Source organism: Heliangelus exortis, chromosome 16 (genome assembly GCF_036169615.1).
Source record: "Heliangelus exortis chromosome 16, bHelExo1.hap1, whole genome shotgun sequence".
Classification (NCBI taxonomy): Eukaryota; Metazoa; Chordata; class Aves; order Apodiformes; family Trochilidae; genus Heliangelus; species Heliangelus exortis.
This window is the reverse complement of record NC_092437.1, coordinates 10,615,668-10,639,231: the sequence shown is the minus strand read 5'-3', so window position 1 is coordinate 10,639,231 and position 23,564 is coordinate 10,615,668. Positions and strand designations below refer to the sequence as shown.

Here is a 23,564-nt window from a genome sequence, read left to right as displayed (position 1 = left end):
GGAGCAGCCTCCTCTGGGGAGAAAGAGGTCCTTCCGATGTGGGCCATGGAGGAAACCGAGCACGAGGGATTTGTGTCCCCACTGCTGCAGACACCAGGGGTTTCTGAGCACCTTTTTCTCTCTCATCTCCCTCAGGGGTCCGCAGCCCCTTAAACAACCCAAATGCCATTTGTCTTCTCTCCCTCTCTGGAAGAAACACCCTGAAAGTCCCAGGATTATTTCTGGAGGGACAGAGAGATCCGGAACCGCGGAGCAGGGTAAGTCCCGTCCCGCTTCCCTGGCGCCTCGTCCCCGAACCCCCCTCGGAAGATGGCGCCGGGTCCCAGGACCCCCGCCCGCTCCCCCGCCCTCTCCCACCGCCCGGCTCGGTTCGGCCCGGCCCTCCCCTTCCTTCGGGCGCCGATTGGCGGCGGCGCTGGCGGGCGCGGTGCGGGGCGGTTCCCGGAGCGGCGGGTGGCAGCAGGTGGCACCGCACCGCAACCGAGCGGTTCCCGTCCGCGTTCCCGCTTCGCCTCTCCTCTGCCCGCCGCTTCACCGCGGCCGCCGCCGCCGCCAAGACGCCGCGGGCCGTGCTCCGAGTGAAGAATGGGGCGGCGAAGCTGGCCAAGCCGCCGGCGGCGGCGGGCGAGGCCCCCGGTGGTGCCCCCGGCCCCGGGCTCTTCATGGAGCGGTCTCAGAGCCGCCTCAGCCTCTCCGCCTCCTTCGAGGCCCTGGCCATCTACTTCCCCTGCATGAACAGCTTCGACGAGGAGGACGCGGGTATGAGGGGATGGAGGGGAGGGGGTTGTGTGTGTGCTGCAGCCGGCCCGGTGGGGCTGGAGGTGGGTGGGGTGTGGGGTTCCCGGGGTGCGTGTGTCACCCATGGGTGGGCAGGAGAGAGGGGAGGGGGCCGTGGTGTGGGGGTCCCCTTGCACTGCCTGTCAGGTTTTTGGTGTGGGGGGTGAGTGCAGCGGGGTGCCCAGGGCTGGGGTGCTGTAAGGTTTGTGTAGGCAAGTGTGTGTCTGCAGAGATAAAAAGGGATAATTTATTCCTGACGAGGAAGCGTGCTCGCTCGTCTAATTGATAGCAAAACCGAGGGGGGGGGTTGCATCTTATGCTCCGGTCCTCCTTTGTGCCCATCTGGGTGAGGTGGTGAAGAGCAGCCCTTGGGAGAAGGCATCGCTTCTGTGGGACCCTGTGTCTGGTCCATGGCTCATTTATACATAGAGCTCTCGGGCTAATTGCGCTTAGGGGTCATTAGCACGATACACCATGCTGTTTTCAGAGAGGGAAATAAAAGGGGTTCCATTTAAATGAGCGCAAAGTAGGTCATAAAACATGTATGAAAACCTTTCAGAATGGACGCAGTGATTTTTGCCCTCTTTGTAAAGACTTTTCTGTCCTCAAAGAGTTGGTAGTGGTCATAAAATATGACCAAGCTTCAAAAAGAGAGCTGTTGGTAGGGAAAAGTAGGAAAGAAATTGGGTGCAGTGGGGAAGGAAGGACAGACATTGGGTGCTGGGAGTAGAGGGCAGCACAGCAGCTGTGTGGGTAGGGAGGATGGAGGAGGGAGTGGATGGAGATTGGTGTTTAACCACTTTGTCCGTACCCAGTGGCTCACTTAGAAATGAGGGATGTTTTTCAGTGTGCACACTTTACCAGAGTCTGAACCTGTAAATGAATCCTGTGAGTGGCAAATAATGAAAGTTGGTAACTAAGGCGTATTCTAACACTGACTGTCATGGTTGCATCCCTCAAAATGCCGGCGTGCTCCTTTGTCTAGCAGCTTATCACAAAGATATGCAGATGCCAGCAGGAATACATGGGCAGATCAGCCTGCTAGCTGCTACACCTGTAATGTTGTTTTTAAAGGAGTTTACGTCAGAATAAGTTAATCATCTGTGTGATTAACCTAGGATTGTCATCAGCATCATGCAGAGGTGTCAGGCAGAAGATTGTATCCACCAGTGGATGTTTTTATTGTTTTTTCTTAACTTTTGTTTTCAGAATTTTGCTGATGATTTATCTGTGCTTCATGTGTGGTTCAAATGCTGGGGAGCATACATGGCAGTAACAGGAGCTTTGGGAAGTCTTGGCGCTGTTGCTTCAGAAAAGATTGATAGTGAGACATCTCTAATATGAAAACCCAACACAATGCCTTGAGCTGTGTTTCATTCCCTGGTGTCTGACCTCTCTATCTCTGAGCAGGGTGATAGTGTAAGCGAATGCTTCCTCTTCCAGCACTTAGAAAGATGGTTTTGCACAGAATTGTATTTATTCACACTTACTGAAGGCTCGTGCATGAATGCTAATAGGCTGCTCTTAATACAACACTAGTACTTGTCACTGAATTCAATAAACCTGCAATTAAGACCTCATTCTCTAGCAGCTTATTAGTGGCTCTTGCCTGCTTGAGTTAGTCTCGTTAGTAAAGCTGCTTGGGGTAACATTCAGTACAGTGGGGAGGTTGCAGTATTGGCTTCTGTATTCTGTGCCTTTGAGTGTGTATTCAGACACGTATGAGCAAACAGCAAGAAGGAACGTGTGCTGCTTTGTAGTTTGTATTTAAACTACAAGCATATAATTTTCTCAAGAAAATAAATGTCATGAAAGAGCGCTGATAAACGCAATGCTGAAACTGTGCCAGACAAGATTCTGTATTATTCATGCCCATGCATGCTCCTGAAATTGAGAGGGATTCTGACTGGTTTGGTTGCAGCATGATTTCTGTTAAAAAAATAGATCTTGATAGCTCATTCACGGAGATGAACGCTGTACTTGGCAAGATGTGCTCCACAGAAGATGGCAGAAAAAATAAAATTGATCCCAAGAGCATTGGCAAGTAAACAATCCTGGTTTGAACAGACACATCATCCATTTTGTCTGAAACTGAGAACCGCATCTTTAAGAGAATAGTCATCCTGTGGAAAAAGAAGAGGAACTGAGAAATGGCCAAGCTTAAAGGAAACTTGACCTTTTCCTCTGGAAAGGGAAAACAGACTAATGAGAACTCAAATTTAGAAAGAAAAATTCTTGGTATTTTACAGGTGGATCATAATAAAGGAGTATAAAAGAAAATTTGCAGTAGTGCCTACACTGAGAGCTGTGGCAGTGTACAAACAAAGCTGGGCACGTCTGGCCAATGCTAATAGTACCTCTGGTCCCCTCAGTATTTCCCACTTCTAGTCTTGATAAATCTGCTTTTGAAAAGTACTTTCACTTACAGAATAATTCCTTTTCTGCCACGGTTCTTTTGTTTCTCTTTGCTGTCCACCTTCTGGACATGAGGTGAGAAGACTTTCTCATCCTCCCCAACTCTTCTGCCTGCCACCCCACCAGTGTCAGGATGGGGCTCTCGGCCATGAAGTGGATGCAGATGATGCCTCCTTATATCTTAGCACGTCGAGGCAGGCAGCCAGTGTAGGAAGGACAGCAGTAGGACTTGGAGCAAGAAACTGGGTCAGTTTTGAATGTTTCCAGAGCATGAGGGTGATTGAGTTTCAGATGTGTCCTGTGGCAAATAAGACCATGTGCCTGTCTCCAGAGAGCTGGATGTGAGCTTGCACTCCAATGTTGTAATACCCTTTTTATTCTTCAGCTGAATATACAAAGAGGATACTATGAGCAGACACTGAGCTCTGTTCATCAGTAAGCTGCAGTGGAGCTTTAAAATAACAGAAATTACTGTCTGCACTCAATAGTGTAACAACTCTAGGTTAATAACTCTTTTTGATCTCAGCTTGGCAATGGTGCTGTCCTTCCTGCTGGCTGAGTGCCACTGTCTTTGCTCCATTGAGGTCCCCAGCAATGTCAGTGAAGTTAAGGATTTTTTAACTGTAGTTATTATTGTCATAATAGTTGGTTCAATTTATGCAAATGTCTGTCTTGGGCTCTGATCATTTTTCACTTCTGGAACAGTAGACTAAAAAGATGAAGAAGTCAATCATGCAGTCATTGTGGGCACATTTGTAGAAATGTGAGCCTTAAATCTGCTGGGTTTTAACAGCGTGAGAACAAATCTTAGGTGGCCTGAGGATCTGACATACACGTGGTCTTTGCTGGAGCATTTATGCTGATATTCATGTGGCAACATGTCAGAAGGGACCTAAAGTGCCAAGGACTACATCCTGGTTTTCTCAGGATGGGCACCCACTTGGCAGCAGGCATCTGAGGTGTGCTCTGACAGGGATGTAGGTGCAGGTTTGGATGTCTGAGAGACTATAGCCATGGGTTGTGTTGCAGATGCAGCTACACTGAAGCCCAGATACAACTTGAGCATGTGCACAAAGGGAAATGTGTTCCTTACAGGGATCTTGCACCCATACCAATGTGAAGAGCAGGGGTGGTTTGATCAGGAAGCCAAAGAAGGTACAGAGGAGCTGTGGGTCAGGATGCCAGCACAGGGACTGTCCAGCTTGGCAGACCTCTGCCCTGGCTGCAGGACAGCAGAATCAAATTGTCCCAGCCAGCTGGAACAAGTGTCTGGCAGAAAATGGTTTCCAAAGTCAAAATGTCTCCTAGATACTGTCAGGAAGCCTTCCTCATGTCAGTGGCTCGTTCAGAAAGGAGTTGAGTTAGAGATGAAATGCAGCCTGGGCTGCTGCATTCACACACTATCAAGTGCTGGCAGATGCACTGTGTTATGATCAATTGCTTTGAAGACAAGCTATGTGAATATTAATTGAGTGGATTGATAAACATTTAAAATAGTGGGATGGAAGCTGCAGATGTGTAGTTTAGTTTAGAATGCTTTTTTGTCTGGGTTTTATCTACTGAACTTCTATAATTTAAATATTTAAACATTAGTGTCACAAAGTTATTCAGTAGAGAGAGACCCTATAAGTGTGTTCATGTTGCCATGGATATTTCTCAGTTGCAGCATTGGATTTGGGTACATATTTTTAAAGAAAATGATGATTCAAGTCTTTTGACTGGTACTTTGTGTATTTAAGTGTAAATGTATCAAGTGTGTGAAATCCTGGCATTTAGTCCATTTTTCCTTCATGCAGTTACCTTTGAAGTTTTGTAAGCCTCTGCCTAGTTTTTTTAATTGGTTGTTATAGGTAACCATATGGCAAATGTATAGGGGATAAGAGAAATCATTCCCTTATTTATAGTTATTCCTATATCTGGAATAATTATTTTTACAAACTTGTAAATTTGTAAAATATAGTTTATCCCTGTAACCCAGCAAAGACAAAGACCCTAGGGCTCATGCAGTTGGCCATGCATTACCCCAGGGATGCTTCAGGATAAATCCAAATCAGTCTTGGAATATGGAAGAGTTTGCCTGTGGCTTGATCCCTGCAGTCCTCTCCAGCTCTCCTGGCTGATGCAGGAGGCACCAAAAGCCATGGCTTTTCCCTCTTCTTGGGCAGTAAGGGGTGTATCCTTGGTTATAGGTGATTCTAGTGATGGTAAGAAATGTTTTTCTCCCTGCTGGGCATATTCTAGCTCTAGACAAGCAGATTTTTATTTCATACATTGATTAAAAAGCAGTAAAAAAAAATATCTAGAAGCAATCAAATCAGCCTTTCGTCAGAGGAAGGTGTATGGAAACAGACCAGCAGCTTAGAGGAAGATGCTGCCGGTAATACCTGCAGAGATTGGGGATGTCACACCTGGTTTTGAGTTAATCCAGATCATAAGAGCAAGCAAGTGAGTGTAACACAGCAGGAGTGCATCCTCAGGGCAGAGCTGAGAGATCCTGAGCAAGCTGTGCTGCTCCTTCCATCCCCTCTGCACTCCAGACACCTTTCTGCTCCCCGGAGCTGTTTCCTGCCTGTGTGATTGGTAGAGTGCAATTACAGAGGCTTTGCTTTCTCCCGTGGTGGGTGAGAGCAGAGCAGGAGCCCTCTGAATGAGTCAGCACTGGGAACGGGCACTTGAAAATCTCATTTTCGTGTTGCTTTGGGTGTTGTGGCCACATGTGAGACCCTCAGTCCTTGGCTGTGGCTGTGCTGTGCCTGTGGAAATGCAAAGCAAGGTGGCAGCCTCAGTCCCACATTGCTCCCAGTCCGTGGCACAACCCACCAAGTGGATATGGAGAGACAGATGGAAAAGCAGAGGGGAGGGGTGATGTGGTGCTGGTCAGTGCTTGGCCACCACCTGCCACCCTCTCCTGTCTCCCATGGGGCAGTCACCCAGCCATGCCCTCACCTGGAGCATCCCACAGTGCTGAGGAGTTGTTTTAAACAAGGATGTAGGATGGGGGTGTAAGAGAGGAAATGGCTGGCCCTGGGATCTCAAGCACTGTGCCAAAATGTGCTGCCTGGTGATCCATCTGTGTGGCTTCACAGGGGATGGGTTTGTGGTGCTGTCCCCTTAGTGCTGCTTACTGCAGCACACACTCACAGTCATGAGCAAGAACAATATTCTCTCCCTCCCCCAGAGGTGACTGCATCTGGCCTGACTTCTGTTATGGTTGTTTGTATGGTGATGTTTTGTTCCAGCCTCATCTAAAGGAGCAGTGGAGGGATGGTTTTACCTGACCCCTGCCAGCCACGGAGGAAGAATATCTCTTATGTTACTGTCAGTTGAGTTCCAAATAGAAGAGTCTGTCCCTGGAAAGCTTTCTATCTAGGAGAGACTGTTTCCTTACTGCTATTCTTTCATGTGAAGTTAATTCTAATGCAACATTTATTACCTCAAAAGCACCGTCTTCTCCAGGCTAAAAAAAAAAATTATCTTTACTCTGTCAGATTCCTACATCAGGACAAGTTGTAATGCTGTAACTACTTTGCTTCAGCATTTCAGTTTGACAGAATGTGTGTATCTGCTTCGTGTAGGGAAGAATTAGGTTTGATTGGAGTAGTTGTTTTGAGGAATAATTTATCTGTGCAATTATTTCCTGAAGCTTTATCTGTTCACATTTGAGTGCCTTCAGTTAGATTAGGAATATGAACATGTTAATTTAGGAAATGGTGTGCAAGTTGCTTATATGTTTCAGTAGGGCAGTGAGATTTGGCTCACGTAGCCTTCTGAGCCCTGCTGTCTTCTTCTCTTCCCCAGGACATGTTGTGAAGCACCATTATTTGAATAAGGATTTCTGGTCTTCTGCAGAACTGTTCAATGCACTTTGAATATCCATCTATCCAAATGATCTTCCTTTGTGGTTTGGTTTTATTTTCTGGGAGAAGGTGTGAAAACCATGCTATGCTGTCTGGGAGCATGTATCATGGTAGAGATCCTGGAACACAAATGATGCCTCAGTAGATGACATTGCTTAAATCATCTGCTGATGACACGCACAAATTTGGCACTCTCTGCTTTTGCTGTCAAACTGGGCTTGCCTTGGGATCTGCATTTAAATTATGTCTTTGGCTTTGCTTTTGCAAAGCAGCCCACATGTAAAGGGCCCCATACTATAAGGCTGGGAAGCCCTGGTACAGCCTAACTTTGTGCAGGAGTGCAGCAGAGCTCAGCAGCCCTGTCTTGTTAACCAAACCCAGCCCCAGCTGAATCACTGAAGCAGATAATGGCTTTATGCCATTAGAGTGTTATATCACCTTTGTCCAATACACAAAGAATTCATACAGCCACTCTAAAATGTTTAAAAGCTCAACAATTTGCAGAGTACAGCACGTCCAGAGGTAAATGCCATGTTTTTCTCAAAACTGTTTTATGACTAAAAGGAACTCATGCTAATGTCTGTGTGGTCTTATTACAGATGTAGAAGGGGTACTGAGGAATCCCATGTGTCTGCACCCCAATTAATTAAGCTGTTCTGAATTAGAAGGAAAATTTTCCCTAAAATTTAGCACAAAACTCTGGAAATTAAGCAGATTAGCATTGTCTTGCTCCCAGCAATGTGGGAAATCACTGATCACTGCTGTCTTCAGACAAACCCTTCACGTGACAGAACTGCTTCTCCCTGTGCTGATAATCCCAAGAGAGGAAATGCCTGTGATCCCAACCATGCTGCCTGGCATCCCTTGCCCTCTTTTTGATTTTTTGGGCCAAAGAAAGCTGATTGAGGTTTTTTGTATAGAACAGTTCTCTAAGCATCATGTTGGCCCTGTTGCTGTTGTCTGTGCTCTGGCTGGCCCCTAGCAGGGAAGAGTGATTCCCACACTTTGTGTGCAATATTCCTGTACACACAGCACTCTCTAAGAGTGTCCCTGCCCCTGACTTGCATTTGGGTTATGATCCTTGTCACTTCCCAGATAATTCTCTGCAAGACTGCTGCCTGGCCACTCATTCCCTTTCTGGCATCAGCATATAGTATTTGTTCAGTGTTGTGAAGTTACTGCCTTTTACAGGTGCCTTTCTTGAATTTTCTGGCATGTATTTGGACGGGTGAAATATTTTCTTTCCCATTGGAATGGGCCTGAATTCTGTATCTTATTTAGCATGATCCATGCTTCTTCTTGGCTGTTTGTGGGATTGGGAAGTGGGGTGAATGCATGGAATAAGGTGGATTTGGTCTTCTCCTCTGGTTTCCAAGAGCACTGCAGTGTTTTGTGGATGATTTTGAGAGGAGACCCTATGTAACCAGGACCCATGGGTGAAGTACAGCATCCTTGTAAACCTTTGCTCTCAGTGCATCTGCTCTGGCCTGTTTTTTTCAGGCACCTTCTCATCACCTCATTCTGCAGTGCTGTGTTCAAGGGACTGCTGAGGTGCCCCTCATGGTTGGTATTTAGAATAATTGTGGCTAATGGTACTTCCCCTTGGTGACAGATCTGATTGAAGAGGTTATAGTCTCCCTTCCCTAGGAACATGGGACATTGTCCCTCAGGGGGTGGTCATCCTCCTGAGGTGCAACAGCTCAGTTGTGATGGGATCAGAGCTGCAGAACACCCACCTTGGCAGGGAGATGGCAGTGTTAAGGACAGACAGGAATGTGTGGGCACAACCTGCCCCTTGCCAGGCTGCATGGGCACTCTGGATGAGGATGGCATTTCCCAGTGGTGTGGGACTTTTGCCAGCTGCCCACCAGCAGTATGTGTATTTACAGTTAGCAGGGAATGTATCCTGCCATGTGGATGGAAAACATGTTAATTGTGTTGCAGCCAAAATGCCTGAGAAGATTATATTTTTTGCTGGAAATCCAGCTCCCTCTTTAGCACTTCTCAGCATCCTGGAAGGATTGTGTGGGTGGGTGGTTTGTTTTTTTTTTTAATGTGTTCTTATTTACCTTTTCTTTCTTTGTATGACATCACAGCACTAGTGAAAAGTTAAGGGAATTTGGTTCAAGATTTTAACCCATATTTGGGTTTTAATCAGATTAGGAAAATAACTAAGAAGGCTTTTCCTTTCTCTAATGCCTGTTGGACTTCCAGCTGTTGTAGTCAGTTCCTTTCTGGATGGTGGTATCGTGACAAATTGGACCCAGTAGCTTTTTTTGTCTCTTGCATTCAGTTCATCTCACCAGTGGCCTGTGGGATTAGAGCAATTGCCCTGCAGCAGTTTTGCACAACCCTTTCACCTTTATAATAGTTTTAATTAAATTTACAATCAAGGTAGGTAATGGTGCAGACTAACTTGTGAGGCTTGTCAGTATTTTGCTCTCCTCAAGTTCCATGAAAACCTAAAGGGTCACAACCCAATGTTACATTTTAATGGTGATTTTGGTACATTGGCCCAACCCCACACTTTAGTGTGGCTTAATCTCCATACATCTGCCTTTGTGACTCTGATAGTCCATGGTTACATCCCCTCCAGATTTGTGGGGCTTGTTGCAGTGTAATTAAACAGGACAAGGCTTGGTGTCATCACCTGTATTAAATCAGGGTGATTTATGAAACTGCTTCTGTTAAAAGCTTCCTTGTGCACTTGAAGTGGAGCTGCCAGGCTGTCTGACTCTGCTGCAGCCATGACCATGGTGAAACTCTCACTGCCATTCTGTGCAGGCTTTGCAGGCTGCCACAACCCTGCTGCTCCTTGGAAAACAGGCAGTGTCAAATTGTTACGTGCTACGAGGACATTTCCATGGTAACGTGAGCATCCCATGACACTCCTTCTTGTGCTGTGGTCTCAGTGCATGCTGCCATCCTTGTGCTGTCTTCTTCCATCTGGGGCCCTTAGGAACACCATGGCCCTGATTGATCCTACAGATATCACTGCAGGATGGGGCTCAGAGTCAATGAGATGCTCTCTCTGGCCTACTGGGTGCCTTAAATAAGGCAAGTATTCCCAGTTTTAGCATAATGTGGATAATTCAGCTCAAAAGCACCAGGGTTTGTTTTCTGCTGCACTAAAAAAAACCACAACAGCTTTCCCTTTGTGATCATACAGCTCTGCAAGTGCTGTTCCATACCAGGCATCCGAGGCACCTGCACTCCCATCACTCAGCTCTTTGTCAGGTGGCTCAGAAAAGGTTCAGTTCATGAAGACACTCTGGTCTTGTTTCTACTCTGATCCTTTCAGCCTGAATAAATCTTATTTTGATGTCCCTCTGGAGCATGACAGCATTCTGCTCCCTCCTCTCCTTCCTTTGCAGGAGCTGTCAGCTGCTCTGGACACTGCTGACCACTGGGCTGGCTCTGAAGAGCAGTTTGAGCTCCTTGGGTAGAGTTCCCTCCATACCTCGCTCCTGGTTTCATTCATGTCTCACTCAGTGGTTTTGCCTGAAAATGTCTCAGTTCCTGCTGCTGCATCTGCAGTAAGTGTCCCACTAGGATTTTCAGTATTCCCCCTGTGGGCTTTTCCCTTTTCTTTATCATTTTCACAAGGTGATAAATTCCACAGTTAGCATAATGTTTTTTTCATTGTGCAAGCAACGTGTGTTTATTGGCTCTTTTCCCTTGACATAGAGAAAGCTGTTGTCAATATTTAGTGATAAGCTGGAGCTTTGGCAAGAAATAATAACAGTAAAGATGTTTTATGTATGGTGCCCCAGGTACCTTCCACCAGCACACGTTTTTTTCCCTTCTGCTTGGTACTTTGGAAGAGCAGTAGAGAGATCCTGGTTTAGTCATTGTGCATATGTAGGTTCATGGGTAAAGAGATGGTCATTTAACTAATGATTTGCTGACAATATGCACAAGCTAAGGATGTGCAGTCTAGGTCTGTGACTTTCAGTCAAACTGTTCCTCAGGACCCACTTCTGGACTGTTTCACAGCAGTAATTCTCAGCTCTCCTGTTTTGCCCAGGGCTCTGCTTTGAGCCATGCCAGAGCCCCGAGTTATCTTTCTGTAAACTTGTTTTTCTCTGTTTCCACTGAATTCCTAGTTTCTGTCTAGTAACAGGAATAGATCTGTTCCTGTTCCTTGCCTGCTCTGTCTCTGCAGAAACACTCAACTTCTGCTGGGCAGGAGGCAGCTACTACTTCCCAAAAATTTTTCCCAAGACCCAGCCCAGGCCAAGTGCCTCTAAACCTGGCATCGTGTCGGCCCTATTTCAATATTTTTCTATTTCTGTACTGCCTGGCTTACCTACTAGAGAACTCTATGAAATATTTCATGGTTGGTTGAGGCAAAATTTGGCTTGCTGCTCTAGGAATAATACCATGCAAATTATCCACAGTCCATTTTAGTTGGTGAATTTGACTCTGTTTTCACAGTCTGTTCACTGCAGCCATCTGCTGCAGAGAGACAGCAAGGCTGGAGGACAGATTGAAAATCAGGAAGTCTTATTTCAGGCTATAATTTAAACTTCCTGAAATCCAGAGAACTGATTATTTCCTAAAACACCTTTGCCCTAGAGCCCAAAGGCTGGGTTTCCCAAGATCTCTTGTGCAGGGTACTGGCTGCATAAATGAAGTTGGGGGCGAGGGCAGGTAAGTGAAACATCAAGTGGTTACAACAGTGATGACCTGAAAATGTTTCACTGATCAAAATATTAATTGATAATTTCCCAGGCTTCTGTCAGTTTTGTTAATAATGTGCTTTTATGGTCAAGTTGACCAATGCAAAAGTGTTCTGATTACAGCAGCATTTGGCCTCAGCTCAGTAAATGGTTTCAAAACTAATTTTTGCCTGCTCTAATGCTAAGCTACTATGTCAAGAAAGATTCTCAGCCTCTTTTTTTTTTTTTCAGTTTCTAATGGGGGGGGCAAGCTTAACATCTTGATATGAGAACATCTAAAAAGGTTTAGACATTATAAAAGATTCAGTGACCTGCTCTCTTAAGCTGGTGTAGTCATTAGATTTGAGAGGAAATTGCAGTCAAAAGTGAACATTTTAAAACTTGCTGATCTAAGTGGTCTAATAGTCAACCTGTTTTTTCCCCTGATATTCCTGTGCTTATCTCTCCAGACCTGCAGGTGTTCAGTCCACTAAGGCTGCAGTGCAGAAAGGGGGAAAGAGCTGGAAAACTAGGACAGACTCAGATTATATTTAACAATGTTCTACTTCAACTTGACAACCAGCTATCCAACACCTACAAGTTTTGCAACTGTGATTCACTCGGAAGCTGACATAACTGATGTCACCTTGTATTAATAGCTACAGAATTGTAACTGCTTTTAGCAGTGAGATTCATTAACAGCTTCTACTAACACACTGACAATCAGTTGAAAACCTGAAAATATTAGGTGTGTATAAAAATGGATTGTGCCATGAAGGAACCTCCCTGTGCTACCAAATGTGTTTACAACAAGTTCTTTTGGGTGTTATGTATAATGATTCCTCTTCATTACTTTCAGTAGGTCTTGCTGATGGCAAAAGGTGTTTGAAGACTGATCCACACTCTAAATTAATTAGGAGCTGCTGACCTAATGGGGTTGCATGATACGTGTGCATAGTGGGGTTACTGTGTCCCAAGTGTTTTTCTTGGCAAGTGGAAGCTATCAAAGCAATTCTGCATAGTGCCAGTGTTGTTTGGGAGGTGTTTGGTGCTTCACTTGTTGGAATTGGACATTTTGGCAAACCATGCCTGGATGGTACTCTTCAGGCTGTACCAAGTGCTGTGGGCTCAGCTCCTCTTTGAGCTTTGCACACTTTGCTCTCTGTGGGCTCTCTGTGTGCCCAGGGCACAGCAAACTTGCCCATAGGAGTCCTTTGGAAACAACACTGTCTGCCAAGGGAGCAAAGCTCCTTATTTTGAGAAGATGGAAGTCTAGGCATTTACTTTCCCTTTTTTATTAGCTCTGTTACAAGGTTTAGAAACCTTGTTGTGAAGGACACTGCCAAGTGGTCATTCACCCTTCCTCCCCTAGAGCTGGAAGTAGCTATCCAGATAATTAAATACAGTTGATCATCTTCCAGTAACACTGTATATTAAATATTGCAGTTGCAAATGATTCATTGGGCATATAACACAGAAAGTGATCAGTGTCTGTTTTGAAACAGCCTATGACAGTGAAGGAGTGTAATTAGCAAGGCACAGAGAATGGGATTGAAAAAAGATGTGAAAATAAGCGGAAGGATTTGAAAAGGATTAGGAGAGAAAATGACAAACCACTGGTTAAATGGTGCATGATTAATGATTGTAGAAGTAAAAGGTTGACTAAATATTGTGACTCTGTAGTGGCTGTTCCCCAAAAAATAGGAATTTGTTCAGAAGACTCCAGAAGTGGATTTATATTGACACATTCTGACTCCAGGTTTAGACATGTCTTAGACTTGGCTGAGGTCAGGGTGAGAATCCCCTGAGACACTTTCCTGGTTGACCTGAGCTTCATCTCGCATCTTTAATATTCATGAACAGCATCAAAATATCAGACACCCCTCTAAAATGTTGTTAGAATGTCAGGCTTCTGCACCTTGGTGTAGGTGGGAGTATCAAAACTGCCTGGAGTCACATGGGCAATTGGTGGCTCTTTGGTATTAAATGAAATTACATCTCAACTGAAACTGAAGCCTGAAGAAAGTGCAGCTTCCACAGTGCTTAGAGGAGTAAATAGGAATTGTTCTCTGTACCAGAGTTGCTGGGTGTCACTATATTCTGTCTGTGGGTGCTCATTTTCATGAATGTTTGGGCTTACGCTGCCTCTGAAGCCTGACTTCCCTGTCCAGTGTAGTTCAAGGGTTCAGAAATTATGGAGAAGGGAAAAATGGGAGACAAGTCTTATTTCCAGAGGCAACTCCATTGAAAAGGTTATCTCTGCCCAGCAGAGAGGTGACCTACTCCACACTGAGTGTGGGTTGGATTTGCAAAGATATTTAGGCACCTAAGAAGCCTCCATAACTTTTGAAGATGCTTCACAAGCCAGTTCCCACAAATTCATTATGGGGTCAAGAGGATAATCATATTTTAAAATTCTGCCTTTAACTGCAAGGGGTGAGAGGCTGGGGGCTGTTGCTGTATGTGCAGGCAGTGCAGTGTGTGAGAACTGGAGATCCTAAACTCAAAGTTTTTGTCCCTTCCCAACACTCATCCTCTGTTTCTCTCTCATACTGTGGAAGAACTTCAGGTCATTATTTTTTTTTTTTCACAAGTGAATTGTGGTGGTTAATTAGGTAATGTTTGTAGAGCAGCATGTTAAACCTGCCAAGGGTTACTGTCCTCACTGGTATTATTAGGGCTGGAGGAAGAGTGCCAAAAGGTATTGATTACATGGTAAAAATAAACCCTCCAAACTTTTTTTGTCTTTATTCATCACTGCTTTTTATCTCTGCATCCTGCAAACATTTCAGAGGGTGGATTTGTTTGCCAAAAAGATCTAAACAAAATGTTGACAGCTACTGGTGCCAATTTGTAGCCTCCTGTGTGGGTGACATCAGAGGAATTTGTGCAGTGCTCTGCGAAGTCTTTCTGGGCTTTAAATCCACTTGGATCTTGGAACTCTTGTTTGCACAAAGCATCCCAGCAGGCACATGAGGACAGCACATCAAGTATGAAAACTAAGGAGAGAATCTCTTTGGGGCTTGTGAAAACTGGAGTGTGCATAGATGCTTGCATATAGTTGCTAAAGTTGGCATTTTGATTTGTTTAGTGAAGTTTCCTGGTTAGTTGAGTACAAGCTGAGTCTTGCAGTGTTCAGTGGGTGCTGCTGAGAGCTCTGGCTAACTGGTGGGAAGGGCTTTCTGCCTTCTGTGTTTCCTAGTTAGTCTCACAGTGATGGTTTGCAGCTTCTCTTCTACCTCAGTGTGGAAAACAAAATGTCACACTTTGAATTCATTAAGCAGCTGTGCAAAGGAGGGGGGACTGTTGGAAGGCAAAGCTGGTTTACTCAACAGTAAAATATAGGGGGGAAAGTCACATCTGCAGCAGGAAATCCAAGGAAAAGGCATATGCTGTGTAATATTCAGATGGGCCCACTCGTGCTTGGGAAAATGAAATTTCTGAGAAGGGATACAACAGGAGGATACTTCAAGGAGTGTTGCTTACAGGATACCAGGAAGATTGATGGATCCAGAGGACTAAAATTTAGTGAGGATTTCGAAGGCTTCACCTTATGGTGTACTGATTGAAATGTGCAGTCAGAGCAGAAGTGAAACATAAAGTTGTTCTCCAAACGAGGCCAAGGGCAAAGCACAGACCTTCAAACATCTGCATGTGTTATGACCCAGAAGCTGCTTCAGCAGGCAAAGCCAGGCTTTGCTGGAGACTGCAAAGTGCTTTCTGTACATGTGTCAGACTTACAAATGGATTTGCTTTGGGTATCACAAGTTCCCTTCGTGTTCATTTTCTGCCATTATTCCACCCATTAAGCTTCTTTGAATGAATAGCTGTGTAAAAAGGAAGTTTTTAGCAAATATTGATGACTGCACTTGAGTCATCTGGCAGCTAAGAACTGACCTGTCATGGAGTGAAGGGCTCATCTTGTCAGAGCCACCCATTAGTGTTGAAGGTGCTGTGCTGGACTGGCACCCCATCCTGCTTGCTCAGGAGCAGAGCATCTTCCCTGTGCACTCACCAATGCTACTCCTTGGTAACCTTGAACAGTACCAGTTTATTTTCTTAAACTCAGGGCAGAGGAAGGGCATCAGTGGGTACTAGAAACTCATTCCCCAGTGCTATTTGTTCGGAATTCTTCTAGAATTAACTAAAATTTGAGCAAGTTGTCATTTTTCTCCCCCCCCCCCTTATTTTTGGTTTGTTTTTTTTTTTCCCCGGTTGCTTTCTGAACCCTTGTTAATCTCCAGCAGCACCACAAGTACCTGCAGTAAAGAGAGAGCTCCTCCTTGGCATGGAGCAGTGTCTGCTGCCCCTCTCATCTCATTTGGATGCCTTCTCAATTGTTGGCAAGGTGAGTTCTGGGCTGTGATTTGCCACAGAGCTGCGATGGGGCAGATCCCTAACTTTAGCACATTATGCTGGCTTAATGATGGTAATAGAAAGTCAATTTATAGGCAAGAATAAATAGCCTCTTTATACTTGGAGGAGGATAATTCCTCCCCTGTTACATTATTAAATTTGTAATCTTCATTTCTAATGCTTTTCAGAAGTGAATATTAACAGAATCTAAAATACGGATCTTAAATTTGATCTGCCTTTTTTTTTTTTTTTTTTAAGCTCCTCAAGTTCTATAATTCATCTCTAAAGATGAGCTTCAGCAAGGTGTTTTTTTTATTTTTAACTTCATAAATTAAAATCCCTTACTATCTATGGACAAGTGTAAAGGCCGTAAAGATACTTGCATTTTAAATAGCAATAATGGACATCTATTTCCATCTTCTGCTGAGTGGTGAGTTCTGAGTTCAGGCTTATTCTCCTGTGATAAAAGATTCTGGAGAGAAATAACACATTTTCATAGGCCATTTGCTAGCAAGGAGGCTGTTGTGATGCTCTCTTTTGTTGCCGAGGAAACAGAGCCCTGAACTTATGGCCCTGCAAGCAGGAGGAGGAGGAAAGGACTGAGCTTGCCTTGTTAATTTTGACTTGTGAGTGGGGACTGTGAATGGGTTGGCACTGAGTGTCCTTCTCAAGTTCACTCTCAAAATTGTGTCCCCTGCCTCCTTAAGATTAGAAATGTAAAAGTTATCTGCAAGTCTAAAAAGGAAGCAAGTTGTGCAGATGCAGGTGCTCCATAAGCAGAGTTAGTGCAGTGTCCTCTTCTGACCTTGGCTCATTGCTGTTGATCAGTCATTGCTTGAGTGTCTTAAGAGTTTCCCATCAAACATTTTTTAGTTTTTTACTTTTTCCCTCCTCAATAGAGATTGTTCTTGTTAATGTATGTTTGCTCTTCCTGAGCTGTCAGTATTACCTGCAAGACTGATCCTGGCTATAGCAAGTCCATACCTATTTCTTTTCGACCTCATAGGGGAGAGAAAAATCAGCAACGTTCTCTAAAGAGTTTTGTTCATACCTTCTCCTTTTACAAAAAGTGTTTAGAAGTATTTGGCACAAATCATGGGATTTTGGTGAACTTGCTGCCATGTATTTGTCATGGTGTAGCTGTGCTACAAACAGCCATCTGCTTCTCATGAAGCTGGGCTGGTGTGTGGCTGTTTGACACTGAGTCATTAACACAAATTCCATTAAATTCAATGTTGAACACCATAGTGTGTCTCTTCTTGACAAAGGACTGATTCTTCCTACATCTAATGATGGGTAATTGGGAAAATTAGCTCTTGGTATTGTTCCTAAAACACATTAATCTGCTCAGTTTTTTTCTCAAATCATCAGTAATCTTCAGACACACATGATATTTTTGGTTGGTTACCCATGTACTTCAGTGTCTTTCGTAAGAGATGAGGGTGTTATGTCAATTTTCCAAATAGGCCAAATGATTTCTGAAAGCTCAATACTCGGACAAACTGAACTGATTTTCTCAGTGGGTTTTGTACCACTTGGAAAGAAAGTTGTTCCCTGTCGTTCACTTCTGGTGGGATGTGGCAGCTGCCTGGAAAAATGGGCACTCCATGGCTATGGATGTGTCAAAGGATGTCTGAGCTAAAGCAGTGTGTGGAATTAGAGGAGAAAAATGTGCAGGCTTGATGATTGCTCCTAGCATTTGCTCCAGGTAATACATGGGATCACCTTTGAAGCCTGACAGGGTTGTGTATCTGGTGAAACTGCCTGGAATTAGAAGCTGAATGCCTGAAATTGTTTGGCTTCTCTAGAAACCAGACCATCAGCTCCTCTCTGCTTCCACAGTGGATCAAATAATTGCTTCCAAATGGACGCAAGTTATTAAGCAGTGTGTATAATTAAAGTCAACTCCTTGTGAATTTGATCATTCATTTCCTTAAGGAAAATATGATGAAGTAATTACAACTCAAGCTAAGCACAAATCAAATGCTATTCGAAGTGCAATTCTGCACCATGATTCTGGTTTATGAATGACTCCAGGGTTCTGTGGCTTCATGCCTGTTAAAGAAATGTGGCTGTGTTTTTAATTGTGTTTATAACTAAAGAACAAAAGGTTGCCTGACTCACTCACTGTGCCAAGATCATTGCTCACTCTTTGTGTTCATGCATGTGGTCTTGACAAAGCCTCTCACTCCTAAAAACAGCATCGATGGGACAAAAGAGAAAATCTTGTCAATAAATCTGGCCTTGTCAGCTCCTACCCATGAGTTTTATTTGTACCAAAACTACATTTCACCTGCTGTAGCTGTGTTTGAGGGAGGCAGCTATTTCTTCAGTACATAAAGCAGAATCCTGTCCTCACCCATCCCTCTCTCTATCATTCCTACAAATGTAGCCCATACTTCACAGTTTTGGACAAATTTGGTGGAGAGATGGAAGAAAGGAAGAGGCTCTGGATAGAGAGAAAGTTAATGACCCAGAAGGAAATGCTCTGATACATAAGCTCATCTTAAAGTAATGCTCTGAATGAAAACAAAACCCTGGAGCTGAGCACCATAAATCCCCTGGATGGAAAGGTCTCAGCTTCTCTGAGAAGCTGTGTTGCTTCAGAAGGTTTGTGACCTCTTAGTCCTCTTCTACAACAGGAAAATGCAGCTTGCACAGGCTGTTTATTTTTCCATAGCTTTCTTCCCAAGGGTTACTCAGCGAAGAGCAGGACACTGGACCCTTTCAGGAGGTAGGAACTTGTGAGTAAGGAGGTTCAGTGGGCTCAGGAAGGGCAGAACAGCCTCATGTAAAGCGTCCTTTGCTCAGTGAAGCATGGGCAGGGCAGCTCTTCATGTCATACCATCTTTCTCTTACAGTGATGCTTTCTTTATTTTTGTGAAGTCATCCCATTTTTTGTCATCCTCTTCTAAATTGAGAGGTTTTCTGCAGCTCAGGCTCATTCATTTTTCAGATCCTGGGCTTGGGCAACATCCTCAGAGTTATTAATAGGGTAAGATGGACAGCAGAAGTAGGACAGAGTGCTCTGCTTCAACTCACTTGTGATTAAGTAGAGATCCTGATCTGACCTTCATAGCTTATGTTGGTCAGCTGGAGGACTTCCAGCCACAGGGACACAGATCAGCTCCACCTCTGGTCCTTGTGAAATAACAAGAGGAAAGCCCTGGGATAGCCCTGGCAGACAAACATGCCACCCACCTTTCAGCTTTTCATGTTTTTTTTCTGGTCTTCATAGTTGGCAAAGTTTTAAGAGTTTTGAACTGCGAACATTTTGTCTTAAAGCACTGCTGGTTGTTGATACTACATCTGACATTCCCCCCAGCCTTCTAGGAAATAAACAGTTCAAGGGAATATTTTAAATAAAATCAGTTATTGTTATTAATTGTCTGTGGCTGTCCCAAATGTACATGGTCTCTGAGCCCATCAGCCATATTTTCCTTGGCTTGGCATAAACTATAAGCTCAGACCCCTGGGGCCTCCCAGGTGGGCAAATGTCAAAGAGGGCTTTAACTCTTAACGAGATTTTAACCCCAAAATTCAAGAAGTGGAATGGTTGGATCCCCTCACTGCTGGGCCATTAGAATGTGTGTGATTTATTGTCTTACAAGATTTTTAAGTCCTCAGCCCCCACCTAGGGCAAAAAACGATGGAGAAAGGGGCCAGGAGCAGAAGATGGGCCGTGTCCCAGCCATGCAGCTCTTCCAGGGACATCTGGTGCAGCAGCAGCAATCCTGGATGTCCCTGGGGAGCTGGGCCTGCAGGCTGGGCTGGGCTTTCAGTGCTGGGCTGCTGAAGAAATATTACAGCAATGAATTTTCTGTATGCATATGGACATTTTATTTAATCAGGTTCTTGCTGCAAGGCACAGCAGATTGGGGGAAGAGAAGGGGGCAGCGTGTTCTGTTTTCTTATAAAAATAAAAATGCAGAAACAGCCATCAGATGAAGCTATTTGGATCCTGCTGCAAAATAGAGACATGGAAGGAATTCTGAAGAGTCAGATCTAGCAGTGAACTAGTTCCCATGAAATACTCTAAAAGAAAGGAACGTTTTTGTTAGTGTTATGATACTGTAACTTTTTTTATGGTGAAAAGCTAAACAATTTTTATGGCAGTCTAAAGTCTGTTTAGAAGCAATTTGACAGGGGAATATATATGTTTACCTTTTGGTTTTCTTAGCTTTCTCTCAGTGAAGGAAAAAAATCTCAAAGTAGTTTTCCTGAGTACATGTTAGCTGCAGAACTTTTTATATGTTTTGAAATGAAAATTTTGGCCATTTAATTTTTTTATATAGATGAATTATCAAAAAGGTCAAAATTAAAAATAGTATCATGGGAACTGTTTGTTTTTAACCTCAAAAGAAAAAAAATAAATCACACTTTCCTAGTTTAAAATATGAAAATTGGTCTCGTGAGAGCAGGATGCAAACTCAGTGATTTACCAGTGCTCCACCCAGCCTATAAGAGGTGGTAAAATCTCCCTGGGTTTGGGGACCTGCTTAAAGAGAGGCAGAGCTGGATTTAAATAGAAAAATCAGACCAGCTTGTGGTGCTTTGGAGTGGCTGAAGAGTTGGGGATCTGGGCTGGGTGGTGGAGTTGGTAGGAATTAGAGGCAGCCCTAAAAATCAGTGTGTGGGGTTTGGTGCTTCCCCTGCCCACACTGGTGGGGGGGGAGAGGTCCAGAGGGTGAAATGTTCTCCTGGGGATGGCTGTGAGGGAGGGAAGGACCCTGTGCAGACCTGGGGAGTTTGGCATTTGTAGAAAGGAAGAGGAAGAAGGTTGTAGCTTTGTCCTGCAAAAATTAAGCTACTGCTGGGCTTTAAAAATGGGGCTGTCACTTGATGAAGACTCCCAGAGCTCCTGTGCCATGCACAGCCCTGAGCTGTCCTGTGGGCCAGAGGGACTTTGCTGATCTGCATCAAGAATGGGAGATGTCTCAGGAGATTCTATGATTACTGTCAGGTGCCTACTTAGAACCCAACAAATGATTTTTGGTCCTGTTTTTCTACTGAGAAAAAAAATGGGTTCAGGGGGAAGCTGGTTTGATGTGGCCACCTCTGGGAATGGATGCAGCCATTGGGTTGGTGTGGGTTGAGGAAAGGCAGGGCTGAGCTTTAGAACAGCAGAAATCTGCTTGTTCTGGAGCAGCAGGGCAGTGGGGTGTGCTGGTGACTGGGTGCTGCCTGGGCAGAGCTGGGGTGTCCTGGCCCTGCCCTGCATTCAGCTGGGCCCTGCAGCTGTCACAGCAATACAAGTAGTTGTTGGTGCAAATACTTTCTAGTTCTCATAAAGAGTTGACTGACCTTTCCCCCAGCTCTGTGGATGTGTGTAATCTTCATAGATTAAGAATTAACATGCTGAAATGGTTTTTTTCCATCCCACAGGTTTTCTGCTTAGTGTAGGAAAAAAAGGAGTGATTTTTTAAGTGTCTGGAAGCTAGGGCAGGGGGAACAATGCAAACAGCCTGATTAGTGCTCCTGCTTATCCCCAGCCATTTTCCATCATTTCTGGTGGATTATTCAGGCTGTGATGATAGTCTGGCATGTTCTGGAGCACAGTACAAACTGCCTCTCTTTAGGTGCTCATAATTCACACTCCATTAGGATGTTGATGTAGGGAATACTTGGCAGGATGTCAGAGCTTGCCAGGCATGATGAGATTGACTTCATCTCATTAAACTGCATTCTGAAAAATCAATCTAATACTTATATATGTTTTTCCTGAGCAGCAGCATCCCCTTAGAAGAGCTTCATGGCTTGTTCCAAGCACAGACACTGATGTAAAAAGGATTCTGATGCCCACCCCGACAGCCGCTCTGCCCAGCATGTGCCAGGCAGTCACAGGTGTTAGAGATTCATGCAAGGCTGTGGGAAGACTTTTTTTTTTTTTTCCTTTAAAGCTGAACAATGAAATCCTTTTACTCATCTCAGAACTGATTCATGGCACACAAATCTTAGCACGTCTCTAGGGACTCAGCATCTGACTAAACAGAAAGAAATCTTATTTTTAAATGCATTCAGAATAACAACGTAGTGGTGAAGCTGAAGCTGAGAAGCTAACGTGCTGACTCAGTATTTGGAATTAAGAAGCAGGTAAAATGGACAGTGCTGTAGCAGGGTTGCACAGGGTGCTGAGACTCCCACAGGTGCTTTTGCTGTGTGCCCACAGATGTGCTGAGGACCAGGGGTTGGATTTAAGGACCTTCTTCCAAATCTCAGCAGGTGATAATATCCAGATGGGTGGTTGCTGTTTTCCTTGTTGATTTGTTCATTTTCTTTGTCAGTTTGTTCAACCCCAAACTGACTTGCATCATCTTTTCTTCTGTGGCAGACCTTTTTGGAGAAGAAAGCAAGAATCAGCTCTGTTTTCAACCTTAAGAGTGAAATGTGTAGCTATGGGAAATGGGTGCAAGACCACTTTGGAGCCAAGAGTAGAACAGACAGATTTGGCATAAACCACTTCATGGCTCAGGACATATCTTCTGTGCAGGCAGTCAGGTTCCCCCCACCTGGCCAGGTCTCTCTGGAACCCCTGGGTGCTGACTGCAAATGCAATCTCCTGTCCCTGATGTTCATACCCCTCATTTCTGCTTCTACAGGATCTACAACATGCCCTGAAGGGTTCATCAACTCTGTCACATGGGGTTTTCTCTCTTTCCTTGCTGAGTATGTCAATTCTTCATGCTTCTTAAGTGCTGGTTTGTACCTAGGCTTTATTTTGGAGCAAAGCAGATACTGCAGTTGCTGAGGAGGCCAGAGAGCAGAGTGTGCCCAGATTGAGACCCTGCAGAATGTATGGAGGCAAATCTATGCACACTGCTTGGCGTGGGTAAGACAAGCAGGAGAAATGCAGTCCTTGTTCAAGCTTGGACTGGTCTTTTCTGGAAAATGCAAAATGTTATTTTTTCCAGAACTTTGCAATAGGAACAAATGCAACCTGAGGGTAACATCCATCTGATTTCCCTTCCCCTTGAACTCCGGAGTGAGGTTGGAGAAGGTACAAAAACTAACCAGGCTGTTCTGTGGGACCCTTGGTGTGTATTGAGTGGCCTGTGTTGGTGCTGCCTGTCCATGTGCTTTGGGTGCCAGCGTGTTCTCTGCTTGGAAGCAGTTGGTTAATTTAGGAGCAAAGCTGATTGAGTTGAAATTTGTCGATTCTTAATCTCAGGATTAAATCGATATCAATTAATTCTAAAGGATGGGGAGGTCTGTAGTACATATTTTCTTTTTGTGTTGGTATCATCCAGCAAACTGAGCATGGAGGAGAAAATTGAAACCCCACTAGAAAGGAGAAGGAAGGTATCAAGCACCTGTGTGGGGAAAAAGGAGGTGACAAGAGAGAAGGTAGTGGAGGGATCACGGTGAAGGGGCATGTTCCACCCCTCAAACATCAACTCAATAAACATCTATTGAAGACTAATTCTATGTAGTAGTAATAACTATATAATCATGACCTTGTGATGAGCTACTGCAGAGTTTGCATAGATTTTTCAAGACT

At 44.5% G+C, this 23,564-nt stretch overlaps 1 protein-coding gene across 1 annotated transcript in view; it reads left to right on the top strand.

Moving 5' to 3' along the window:
- Positions 1 to 436: 436 nt before the first annotated feature.
- The window catches only part of RIMS4 (regulating synaptic membrane exocytosis 4), a 51,382-nt gene continuing 28,254 nt past the window's right edge, over positions 437 to 23,564 (top strand). Inside the window, exon 1 of the mRNA XM_071759621.1 lies at positions 437 to 759. Coding sequence (XP_071615722.1) covers positions 663 to 759 — 97 coding nt within the window. The 5' untranslated portion in view covers positions 437 to 662. The remainder of the gene's footprint in view (positions 760 to 23,564) is intronic.